This window comes from Micromesistius poutassou (genome assembly GCF_964030765.1).
Source record: "Micromesistius poutassou genome assembly, chromosome: 3".
Lineage (NCBI taxonomy): Eukaryota > Metazoa > Chordata > Actinopteri > Gadiformes > Gadidae > Micromesistius > Micromesistius poutassou.
Genome location: NC_140273.1, coordinates 22,915,446 through 22,928,902, shown reverse-complemented (window position 1 = coordinate 22,928,902; position 13,457 = coordinate 22,915,446). Strand labels below are relative to the sequence as shown.

Sequence of the window (13,457 nt, the reverse complement as noted above, 5' to 3'; positions counted from 1 at the left end):
ACACACACGGTTCATCACTGTCACTTCAATGTGCTGCTTTGTAGGATTCTCGTATTTCAACAACCTCAAGTAGTAGTAAATATTTGAGAAAGTATTTACTGAAATGGTGTTTATTCTAAGAGGGTGTTGTCCATTCAAAGGTTCTACGCCAAATGGTTGAAATATGTGTTGAATATAAATAATATACAGAAGTGTTTGAAATGCCTCTTGATGATCAGGTGATGTCGACATTTTCACCTGATGGGAAATCTGATTAGCAACCCTCTCCACCGCTTACCTCCAACCACGGCCCGGGACATTCCTGGTGGTGGCCAGCTGCCGAGCACCCCACCCTGGGCTAGGCCCGTCAGGGCAGGGGGGCTCCTGGAGCCCCGTTGGGGGTAAAAATAGCCAGCTTGGGAGAGGCCTGCCTTTGCATTGGCTAGGCCAGGCTTTTATGGCCTCAGTTGTTGCCACCAAGAAAGAGAGAGAGAGAGAGAGAGACAGAGACAGAGACAGAGAGAGAGAGAGAGAGAGACAGAGAGAGAGAGAGAGATTAGCTGGGGAGCTGAGGTCTTGACTCTGCATGATAAAGAATGGAAGAGACAGGATGCAGCGTTGGCGCCGTTTATGAATTGGATTTGGCGAAGAAGATTCCAGAGCATTAATGCATTCCATATCAAGACATTTACCTTAAAACCACATTAAGGATCATACAAAGCGGATGTATAGCTTTTAAAATAGCTTCAACTTGCGTTTTGGTGATTTTTATAATAAACATTATTTTGGAATTTCTTTTGCATTGTTTTGGTTAGGGTAACCATGGGCAACGCTGTAGGTTCTAAGGCCTGTACGTTAGATAGAACGCTAGCCACCGTCGGGACTGACTTGGATTTAAACCTGGAAGGCGACCACCGTGGGGCTGATTCTGGATATGAAGCTTATGATGGACTGGTGAGACAGAGAGAGAGAGAGAGAGAGAGAGAGAGAGAGAGAGAGAGAGAGAGAGAGAGAGAGAGAGACAGAGAGCGAGAGAGAGAGAGAGAGAGACAGAGAGGAGAGAGAGAGAGACAGAGAGAGAGAGAGAGACAGAGAGAGAGAGAGAGAGAGAGAGACAGAGAGAGAGAGAGAGAGACAGAGAGAGAGAGAGAGAGAGAGAGAGAGAAAGAGAGAGAGAGAGACAGAGAGAGATTTACAATTGTTTTATTGTACTTTGTTGTATATCTGCTAATGTCTAAGCAGCAGTGTTGCTTCGTTTCCTTACTCTGCGTGTGTGTTTGTGTGGGCATCTGATGTGCAATGTTATCCTTCACCCCAAACAATAATAACAACGCTACACAGGGCTTCACAGTCCTGGTGGACTGCACTGACTCACACACCAGTGAAGGGTCAGTCCTCATCAACACACACAAACACTAAAGCATCTAACGCAACAGACCTGACCATGTGACCCTAAACGTTGTGATCAATCTCTGTTGTACATCATTTTAACGTTGAGAAAAAAAATGGGTTGGTTTCACAAAGTGTAGAAACAAACATAGATATGAGGATATGAAACTTTTACACATGACCATTTACATTTTCTGTGTCTCTTGGTATATGGAAGTATACGGAGCTGCTTGTGTGTGTGTGTATGTAGGTAGGTTTGTGTGTATGATTGTATCTGTGTACACAAAGATGTACACTAATATGTTCACTTGAGCAGTATTGATCTGAATGTCAACGTATCACTCAGTAGCAGCTGCCCTCTTATTGACGTGTCACAGGAGATGTATTTTCACAGCACTCACAGGTTCAGCAACATGAGCAGATTGTGATTCATATCTTCTGATTGGTCCGATACAATCGTGCTTTCAACATATTGAGATTCTAGAACAACAGTAGTGTAATACTAAATCTTTATGTTTAGGTTAGAGTTATGTAAATCCGTATTATTTTTGTGGCAAACGAGAACAGAAAGTTCTGAATCAATGTAGACTTTTGCATATAAATTATATAAAACATATATTGTGTTTTGGAAATATATATCAATGTATGTATAATATGATCAATCAATAATTCAATCAATAAATTAATCAGAATTCCAGCTGGACTGGTGCCAACATGTGCTCTGTTTGCGTGACCTGTGAACGGCTCAGTGTTGGTGTTAATGTTGTAATTAGTGTTAATGTTGTCAGTGTTGGTGTGGGTTGTACTTCACCTTCCCGTCTCCTGCTTCTGTCCCTGCAGTCCGACAGCAACACCAGCTTCCTGCGTGCTGCCAGGGCGGGGAACCTCGACAAAGTCCTGGAATTCTTGAAGGGTGGAGTGGACATCAGCACCTGTAACCAGGTACCTCACCGCTGCATGGAAACACTTCCCATGTTGTCCAGGGTTTGATAAAGACACGGTTTGATAAACAGACAAATTCCTGCCTTGATCTCCTGCATGCCTTGTATTCCAGGAACCTACTACTGGTGAGTCCGTTACATTGGTAGAACATGTTGGACATTTGGTTTGAAAAAGACAAAGATGATAGCCACGGGACAGTGGTAAGACAAGGGTCTAGTTCTTTCTATCAGTTGTGTTTCACATAAATGTGTCTCAAGCCGTTTCTCAATTCGCGTTCTCGTGTGTTCTCGTGTACTTGCGTTCTCGATAAACGTCATCAGTGGTGGCCCAAGTACTGTTCCAATTCCAAGTACGCGAGTACGCGAGTACTGTCGTAAAACCCGTGTGTGTTCTCGATGCGTTCTTGATGAGGCCGTTCTACCGAGGATGCATCGGAGGTGACTCGTGTGGACTCGGGACCGTTAAATATCCCAGAATGCATCATCGAGTCCGCTGCTGTTCCAATTGCAGGTGCGTACTCGCGTTCTCGGAAGTCCGTACTTGAAAGTCCGGACTTGCCAAGTACGTACTTCCAAGTCCGCGAGAACGTAGTCCGCGTACTTGGTGTTGAGAAACGGCTTTAGTCTTCTCTATTGTTCCCGGATGACCTCTAGAATGAATCCATGTGTGACGGGACCCTTACCCAAACGCAAAGATCAGAACGTAGCTAAAGCTAAAAGGACACTTAACGTCATGGAAACAGGCAGACAGGAATAACAGGGGCGGACACTAAAGAGCTTAACGCATGGAACACAGGTGAAGATAATTACTCATTAAAACAGGCCGAAACACAACAACACTAACGAGACAAACGAAAAACTGTTGGAACATCTCCAAGCGTTCCTCCGGGCTGCGGTGGAAAAATACAAATGGGTAATCATTTGGATCTTTATTGATCATTTTTACACAACAATTATCAATAATCAAAGTCCACCCTCTGCATCTCGTTAATGGTGCGGTGACTTATTCAAGAGACTCGGACAATGAGCTTCATCACGAGACCTCTCCTCCTCTCATGTTCTGCTGGGGCTGTTCCCCCCCTCTGTAGTGTTGCAGTGTGTACTATAGATACTCTGTGTATATATATATATCTATATATATACAGAGTGTGTGGTGGCTCAGATCTTAGACAGCCACAGCGCAGCAGCCAGGCCCAGCAGAGTGTTGTGCTGTGTCACTCCTGCATTGTGCACAACAACACTGTCAGCAGAACGCACAACATGACTCCTCCACAAGCTGCCTCTGATCTCAGCTTGCTTTCCCTCCAAGCCCCACCAGCCCCACCGCCCCACCGCCCCACCGCCCCACCAGCCCCACCACCACCACCACCACCACCAACACCACCGCCACCACCACCCCCACCAACACCACCCCCACCGCCCCACCCTAACGCCCCACCTTGGACACTCTGGGAGCGCACCTGCTGGCTTTCCTCTTTGGTTCTCCGACCAGTGTCATAAAGCTGTCTCCACCACCCCCACCACCCCCACCAACACCACCCCCACCACCACCACCAACACCACCACCACCAACACCACCACCACCACCACCACCACCCCCACCAACACCACCCCCACCACCACCAACACCACCACCACCACCACCACCACCCCCACCAACACCACCCCCACCACCACCAACACCAACACCACCGCCACCACCACCCCCACCAACACCACCCCCACCACCACCAACACCACCACCACCACCACCCCCACCACCACCAACACCACCACCACCACCACCACCCCCACCAACACCACCGCCACCACCACCCCCACCAACACCACCCCCACCACCACCAACACCACCACCACCACCACCACCACCACCACCACCCCCACCAACACCACCCCCACCACCACCAACACCACCGCCACCACCACCCCCACCAACACCACCACCACCCCCACCAACACCACCACCACCACCACCCCCACCACCCCCACCACCACCACCCCCACCACCCCCACCACCACCACCCCCACCACCCCCACCAACAACACCACCCCCACCACCACCAACACCACCACCACCCCCACCACCACCACCCCCACCCCCACCACCCCCACCACCCCCACCAACAACACCCCCACCACCACCACCCCCACCACCACCACCACCACCCCCACCAACACCACCCCCACCACCACCAACACCACCACCACCACCACCACCCCCACCACCACCACCCCCACCACCCCCACCAACAACACCCCCACCACCACCACCCCCACCACCACCACCACCACCCCCACCAACAACACCCCCACCACCACCACCCCCACCACCACCACCACCACCCCCACCAACACCACACCCACCACCACCACCACCACCCCCACCAACACCACCCCCACTACCACCAACACCACCACCCCCACCAACACCACCCCCACCACCCCCACCAACAACACCACCACCACCACCACCCCCACCAACACCACCCCCACCAACAACACCCCCACCACCACCACCCCCACCAACACCACCGCCACCACGACCCACACCACCGCCACCACCACCACCACCACCCCCACCAACACCACCCCCACCACCACCACCACCAACACCACCCCCACCACCACCACCCCCACCAACACCACCCCCACCAACACCACCACCACCCCCACCAACACCACCCCCACCACCACCACCACCCCCACCACCACCACCACCACCCCCACTACCACCACCCCCACCACCACCACCACGGTTCTCAAATGTAATGTAAATCTGAAAACAAGGAGAAAGGAGAATCCTTGACAAAGTAAGTGAATCCAGAGACACAGTTTCAGGAGGAATATATTTGAATGGATTGAGCACTACAGGCTCTGACCCTGGGGAGAAATGAGCCAACAGTTGCATTAAGTACAGGCCCATGTTTCTCACTAAACTGTGAGTATTTGCTCCCGTTTCATGTTCATGTTTGCACTGCCAAATAGAACGCACAAACATTATTTATGTGAATTATATATTTTTCTCCCCAAAGAAATGAGTGTAATTGAAAGGGGTACTGAAAAAATATCTTATGTTACATAGTACACTAGTAGAAAAGCTTTGAGAACAAGTGATCCATGGCATAGATAATATAACACCTATGTAGTAAATGTTAATGAATGCTCAACAAACACTTTAAAATGAGCATGAGATGTTGGTTACTTTGTCCCACTATGCAAGTGTAGTGTGACGTTAAATATAGCTGCAAAACGTACACTTATCCTAGCTCTGTACAACTGGCAGTACTTTGCATCGAGTCTATCGACGTGAAATGGTTTTGATTACATGATTTCTCTCCTTAGACGGTCACAGCACGCTGTAATACAATCTGAATGCCATTTTAACGGGTTTATTTGACCCTTTGATGAGCTTCAGATGCCTGGGGAGAAACTGGGGACTGGGGAGAAATAAAACACAATATAGAACATAATGTGATAGCATTTATTTAATTATGTGACTGAACTTAGTACACATTCCTTCGTACTATTAGTAAAACAGGACTCTTAAATGACTGAGGTTGACCTTACCCCATTAACCCATGAAGATAAACGCTTTAGAACTGGTCCACTAGAAGAACGTCTAAGGAGATAAACGCTTTAGAACTGGTCCACTAGAAGAACGTCTAAGAAGATAAACGCTTTAGAACTGGTCCACTAGAAGAACGTCTAAGAAGATAAACGCTTTAGAACTGGTCCACTAGAAGAACATCTAAGAAGATAAACGCTTTAGAACTGGTCCACTAGAAGAACGTCTAAGAATATTCAACCATGCTTTGACGTTTCATTGCTGGATATATTCAGATAAACGTTTCATTTACAAAAAACTAAAAGCAGATGTTTGTTTAGGGATTCTTCTGCCTCCAACAATAACGAGTGAGTGTGAGTGTGTGTGTGTGTGGGTGTGTGTGTGTGTGTGTGTGTGTATGTTGCTATGGAGTTCTGTTGCTGTGCGTCTCCAGGAAGTGGAAGTCCATCAGACCTCAGCTTTGTGGTCTGGTTCCTGATTGGCTGATGGTCAGACTGTATTAGCGCTCACATTCATCCTGTCAAAGGTTTATTGTCATGGTTACGGTTTGAGCATGCTACCCAGACAGTAAAGCCACACACACACACGCACACACACACGCACACACACACACACACACACGCACATACACACACACGCACACACATGCACACACACACACACACACACACACACACGCACATACACACACATACACACACACACACACACACACGCACGCACGCACGCACGCACGCACGCACGCACGCACGCACGCACGCACACACACGCACACACCCCTGTAACATAAGAGCTGTGCCCTTCATAGTTGTCAGTGGTCAGGTGACCTCTTGTTTACATCAATTTTAAATATCACTCCTTGCGTAAGTGCTTGTTTGTGTTTGTATGTGTGTGTGTGTGTGTGTCTGTGTGTATGCTTGTGTGTGTGTGTGTGAATACTTTTATTAAATACCAAAGCTAATTCCACTCAAGTCACAAGACATGAGCTGCTTGTATTATCTCACTTTCACACTCAACCTTTAGCTTAATAAGCATAAGCATGTTACTAGCTGACTCACAGACACACACAGACACGCACGCACGCGCGCACGCACGCACGCACGCACGCACGCACGCACGCACGCACGCACGCACGCACGCACGCACACACACACACACACACGCACGCACACACACACACCACATACAGCCAAACAAACAAATTCATAATAATGATCTGGATTCTTTATTTACAAACTAATCAATAATCAATCATCTAAAATGATCCCCTACTTCCTCCTCATTCATGTGTTGATGGGGTTGTTTCCCACCCGCTGTAGTGTGTGTTAGCAGTGTGTAGTGTGTGTTAGCAGTGTGTAGTGTGTGTCGGCAGTGTGTAGAGTGTGTCGGCAGTGTGTAGTGTGTGTTGGCAGTGTGTAGTGTGTGTTGGCTGTGTGTAGTGTGTGTTGGCTGTGTGTAGTGTGTGTTGGCAGTGTGTAGTGTGTGTTGGCTGTGTGTAGTGTGTGTTGGCTGTGTGTAGTGTGTGTTGGCTGTGTGTAGTGTGTGTCGGCAGTGTGTAGTGTGTGTTGGCTGTGTGTAGTGTGTGTTGGCAGTGTGTAGTGTGTGTTGGCTGTGTGTAGTGTGTGTTGGCTGTGTGTAGTGTGTGTTGGCTGTGTGTAGAGTGTGTTGGCTGTGTGTAGTGTGTGTTGGCTGTGTGTAGTGTGTGTCGGCAGTATGTAGTGTGTGTCGGCAGTGTGTAGTGTGTGTTGGCTGTGTGTAGTGTGTGTTGGCTGTGTGTGTTGGCTGTGTGTAGTGTGTGTTGGCTGTGTGTAGTGTGTGTTAGCAGTGTGTAGTGTGTGTTGGCTGTGTGTAGAGTGTGTTGGCTGTGTGTAGTGTGTGTGTGTGTGTGTGACTCAGGAGGGGAGAGTTCACAGAGCCAAGCTTAGGAGAACGAGTCTCAGACTACAAGCCTCTTTATCTCATATCCTCAGACAAGTGTCCCTCTCTGTGCCCGTATCGTGTGTGTGTGTGTGTGTGGTCGTGACCGCAGCTGTTCTGCTAGTGAGAGTCAGACCTACGCTAGGACATTAGCTCAACACGTCAAAACAAAAGAGGCAGCGTTTCTCTCCACTAATCCCCTCGTCCTCATCCCTGGTGAGTTGAGTTGCACTTTAATCTCCGTTCCCCACCGACAAACGCCGCTTCAATACGTTAGCTAAATAACTAGATCTATATATCTATATTAAAAAAAAAGAAACTATTGATGATAATCTATCAAGAGGGACTGCAGTAAAGATCAGGATGAAGAAGCAAAGGAAGCGTCTGTGTGCAGACGCGCTAGAGGCCGTGGACGTGTGCGTTGTTCTTCCTGTCCTGGACCGTGAAGCCTGGACCTCGTTAGAGCCTCCGTTATCATCCCCACCTCCTCACCTCAGAACTGAAAGAGAGATTTAGAGCGCATGGCGACAGCAACACCGGCTCTAACTTGCCTCCTGCGTCAGAACAGGTTGTGAACGGTGCTTTGTCAGCGTGGCTCTTCTGATAAATGGTAAATCAATGCTTTGTCAGAGCACCGAGATGCTCCACAGAGAACTGCGGGGTCATTACGAGGATGAAGGGTTCCAGCCCCCAGATCGCCCTGTCAGCAGAACCATCAACCAAACCACATTTTATACGTGCTTTGATCGACAAAGAAGGCTGGTGATGGGAATACATTAGCCTACTGGCAGGGATAGATTTGGTTGGCATGACCAATTAAGCCATATTCTGAGTTCAAACTTTAATCGTTACAACCACACATCATGTTAATATGTGGTTGTCACATTTTCACTGTGAATCATCGCTCAAAAGTCATAGCTGTCACCGGCTATCTAGCAGAACTGCTCTACCCTACTGCGGGACACATGAGGTCTGATCTGAGGCTGGGATTAAAACAAGGCTTTTATTTTAGCCCAAGATAATGCATGTAAATGAACTAGCTGACACTCACTTAATGTAACTCATGATAACTATCATAACTAACGTTTCTAGGTATAAAGGTACATGTCCACATCACTCTAGTTCCCGCAGTGGACAGACACTCTGTCTACCGTTATATGATATAATAAAAGACCTAATATTATATTTATATATGATATATATATATGTGATATAATAATACCAGAGGGTTCATTAAGAATCCCAAGCTGCGTGCCCTTGAAACCTGATCGGGACACTAACCATTTGGCATTTGCCAACTCACCCTGTAGAGAGTGTGGATGTGTGCGTGCGTGTGTGCGTGCACGTGCACAGCCGTGTACGCACGTGCTCCGTGCGCTGCTGGAACGGTGTACGTGCCGATGGGAGCCGAGGGGGTGCAGGAGGGGGGGGTGCAGGAGGGGGGGGGGGGGGGTGCAGGGGGTGTGGACAGGGCTCGGCTAATGCCAGGGGTGTTAGCGCTGCTGTAGCCCTGCTACTCTATTGACCTCCGTACCAGGAGACACCAGAGAGGCTGGAGAACCAGTCCACAAGAACCAAAGGAGGAGCTCCACAGAGCAGACCGTCACACTGCCGCTAGCACGCGACCAAAGGAGGGCTTTATGAGGGAGGAGGTCCACAGGGGGGTGAAGACAGAGCCGGAGGGGTCTAACCCATCCCTCAGTGGCTCCGGACTGGGCATGGAGGAGGAGGACGGAGAGGTGACGCTCTGTGTTCTATTGTAGCTCATCACGTTCATGTGTACTGATCTTACTCTAAGCCTCCTCAGGAACATCTACTGCAGCACTAATGACCGGTTCTGAAACGTCTGCCCGCTGTCTTGACTTGTGGTTCCCGTTCCGTTGATGAAGTCAGAATTTATTTTAATGATTCACAAGTTTTGCAATTTTGGATTTATTCACATTCTCTCTCTCTTTTATGCGACACGTCTTTATCCACGCGTCTTTGAACAGTTCTGTCCCTGTGTTGACGTGGCGTTATGTAGCGGGTGTGGGCTTAATAACGCAGCTGACGGAAGAGCCTGACCAGCATCCAGGGAATGAAACTCAACTCCAGACCCAGTGGTCCAGAGGGCAGGGCAGGTGACGACTGACGACTGACTCTCCTGTCCCTCAGAACGGGCTGAACGCGCTGCACCTGGCCGCCAAGGAGGGCCACGAGGACCTGGTGGAGGAGCTGCTGGAGAGAGGCGCGCACGTCGACTCCGCTACCAAGGTAGGCCTCCGCCGTCCGCCGCTACCCGCGCACACGCTCTTCATCCAACGACACGTCTGGGAACGCTCATGAAGCTCGTCTCTCCCACGTCCCCTCAGTCAGTAACACGATCAGGACTAAAGGGTGTGTGGTGTGTGAGGTCACCTGATCAGGACATGTGATATGTGATATGATATATTTAAGCAATAGATCACGACAGGCTGTGGTATACGCTCATTATACCACAGTTAAGGGGCGTTGTCCGTCCCGACGCGCAGCGGAGGGGCGGCGACCCCCTTCACTGTGGTATAATGAGCGTATACCACTGACTGAAGTGATCTATTGCTTTTATAAAACGGTTACGTAAATATGGCGAAATGAAAGTCATAGACACCCTCAATTTTGAAAAAGCTAGAAAGTCGGAAAAGCATTTTTTTTAACGAATACAAAAAAGTAGTCCCTCCTGGCTGCCGGCAAAGTGTACGGCGGTTGCTATGCAACACACTGTAGCGTCCTTCAGAGAGAAGGCTAGGCTAAAGACGGTAGCTCGGTTCGCCGGCAATTTAGCCTTCTATCGAGTTCACTCGAACTCGATAGTAGGCTAAATTTCCGACCGTGTGCCTATTGCTTTACAACAGTTCCACCCTAACAACATGTTTTTTAGGCTTCAGTGAACTACGCTATCGCTTTTATATATACATAAACAACAGTTAGAGTTAGGCGCGGAGTGATACTGAACTCTGTAAACTGAACGGGCGTCATAGCTGTGTGTATACGCTCAATATACAACGGTTGGGAACCAATCAGATCGCTTGATTTAGGCCCCCCGTTTTATAAGATATGATATCATATGATATGATATATGATATGATATCATATGATATGATATATGATATTCTTCAATAGCTACAGTCATATTGGACGATAGAGAGCTTGCATGGTTCTGTTTATTATTATGGGTTTCATGTTATTGATTGATTGATTGATTTTGATTTTGTATTAACGTAATACAATACAATTTTGTATTAATTTATGTTTAACTATTTAACCATTATTTATTCAGAAGATTTAATTTCAGTGAAGAACCTTTTTTTACCAGAGAGACATGAAAGCAAATGACGTAAACAAGGACATAGGCATGGTCATGGTCTAAGGTTATAACTAGGGCTGTCAAGCGATTAAAAAAAAAAAAAAATCTAATTAATTACAGGCTCTGTGATAATTAATCTAAATGAATCGCATACTTACATTTTGCAGAGAAAGTATTTCAAAATAATTTAATTCAAATAAATTATGGCAGATGAGTGATTCAATGAATAATAGACAATAATAATAGAATTTCAATGTCTCTTTTATTTAAAACATGTCTTTCATTAACATATGGTGTATTTTAAGATCAAATTAATAACATTTCCGTCTCACTCAAGGTGCAACGCATCTCAGGCAAAAAAATACAATACTTTGTTTTGACTCTAGAGGGCACTATAGAAGCGCGATTAATCTGCGTTCATTTTTTTAACGCGTCGTTTTTTCTGTGATTAATTAATCAAAATGAACGTGTTCATTTGACAGCCCTAGTTATAAGACAACCAGAGGACCTACGGCAGACCACTCTGCTACAGCAATGCTGCTTCATGGTTCATAGAATATAATGAACATACAGAGATAGAAGTTGCAAAGATTTACAAAGCTTGAGAGAGAGAAAAATACAGAGGTTTGTTACTTGACTCTGCGTGGCTCTCATCTGTCAGCCTCACCAAAGTTTAAACTTTCCCCTTGCGGCCGATGTGACCTTGGAGTGATGGGGTTAAGCTATAATGAGCTCTGAGTCTCTTAGTAACCGGGCTTTGTCTCTACAGAAAGGAAACACAGCCCTCCACATCGCCTCGTTGGCTGGACAGAAGGAAGTTGCCAGAATATTAGTGAAGAGAGGCGGGGACGTCAACGCCCAATCACAGGTAGGCACCGCCGACTCCAGAACACAGCGACTCCAGTCATATGAATGCAGCCGGGTCAGGACTGAGGCCAGATGATGCTCCCTGCTTTACACCCGAAGTAGGCTTAGTGGGGAACAGCACAGTCCGGCTACGCCCCCGCGCCGTAGAAAACAGAGCCGTGTCTCGTTCCAAACATGAAGTGAAAGTCAGGCTCCTTAGGCGTTATAAAGACGGGTTCTGGAGACACACCTGGAGACGCCATCACACATATCACACCTGCACCTGCTTGGGTGTGTGTGTGTGTGTGTGTGTGTGTGTGTGTGTGTGTGTGTGTGTGGGTGTGCCTGTGTGTCTGTGTGTGCGTGTGTGTGTGTGCATCTGCGTGTGTGCCTGTGTGTGCCTGTGTGTGTGTGTGTGTGCATGCGTCTGTGCGTGCGTGCGTGCGTGTGCCTGTGTGTGCCTGTGTGTGTGTGTGTGTGCGTGCGTCTGTGCGTGCGTGCGTGCGTGTGCCTGTGTGTGTGTGTGTGTGTCTGTGTGTGCCTGTGTGTGTGTGTGTGCGTCTGTACGTGCGTGCGTGCGTGTGCCTGTGTGTGCCTGTGTGCGTGCGTCTGTGCATGCGTGCGTGCGTGTGCCTGTGTGTGCCTGTGTGTGCCTGTGTGTGTGTGTGCGTGTGTGTGTGTGTGTGTGTGCGTGTGTGTGCGTGCCCTCTATAGAATGGCTTCACTCCGCTGTACATGGCCGCCCAGGAGAACCACCTGGAGGTGGTGCGCTACCTGCTGGAGAACGAGGGCAACCAGAGCATCGCCACAGAGGTAGGCGTCAGTGTATGTACACTATCTCCTTACTGCCTCCTTCAACGCATCCCTTTTTATTCCTCACACCGTCCTCTCCTCCTGTCCACTCCTCCTTCACCTGGACCTCCTCCGTGCTCTGGCTGTCTCTCTGTCTTCCACTCTACTGTCCTTTGTTAACGTCGTTTTGTTGTCGTCCCCTCTCTCTCTCTCCCTCTCTCTCCCCGGGGGGGCTCCAGGACGGCTTCACCCCGCTGGCCATCGCCCTGCAGCAGGGCCACAACGCGGTGGTCGCCCTGCTGCTGGAGCACGACACCAAGGGCAAAGTGAGGCTGCCCGCGCTGCACATCGCCGCCCGCAAGGACGACACCAAGTCAGCCGCTCTGCTGCTGCAGAACGACCACAACGCTGACGTCCAGTCCAAGGTGAGGAGGGGGAGAGGGAGGGGGAGGGGGAGGGGGAGGGAGGGGGACGGGAGAGGGAGGGGAGGGGAGGGGGAGGGGAGAGGGAGGGGAGGGAGGGGAGGGAGGGGAGTAGAGGGGTGGGGAGGTGAGGAGGAGGAGAGGGGAGGGAGGGGAGGGAGGGGGAGGGAGGGGAGGGGAGGGAGGGGAGGGGGAGGGGAGGGGAGGAAGGGGAGGGGGAGGAAGGGACGGGAGGGGTGGGGGAGGGAGGGACGGGACGGGAGGGGTGGGGAGGTGAGGAGGAG

General features: G+C 49.2%; 1 protein-coding gene across 1 annotated transcript in view; it reads left to right on the top strand.

The window, feature by feature from the left end:
* Positions 1–801: 801 nt before the first annotated feature.
* Positions 802–13,457, top strand: part of LOC311341179 (uncharacterized protein) — a gene marked incomplete at its 5' end in the record, with an annotated part of 46,063 nt that continues 33,407 nt past the window's right edge. Inside the window, 6 exons of the mRNA XM_084466065.1 lie at positions 802–933; positions 2,209–2,310; positions 9,946–10,044; positions 11,883–11,981; positions 12,674–12,784; positions 12,991–13,176. Coding sequence (XP_084322191.1) covers positions 802–933; positions 2,209–2,310; positions 9,946–10,044; positions 11,883–11,981; positions 12,674–12,784; positions 12,991–13,176 — 729 coding nt within the window. The remainder of the gene's footprint in view (positions 934–2,208; positions 2,311–9,945; positions 10,045–11,882; positions 11,982–12,673; positions 12,785–12,990; positions 13,177–13,457) is intronic.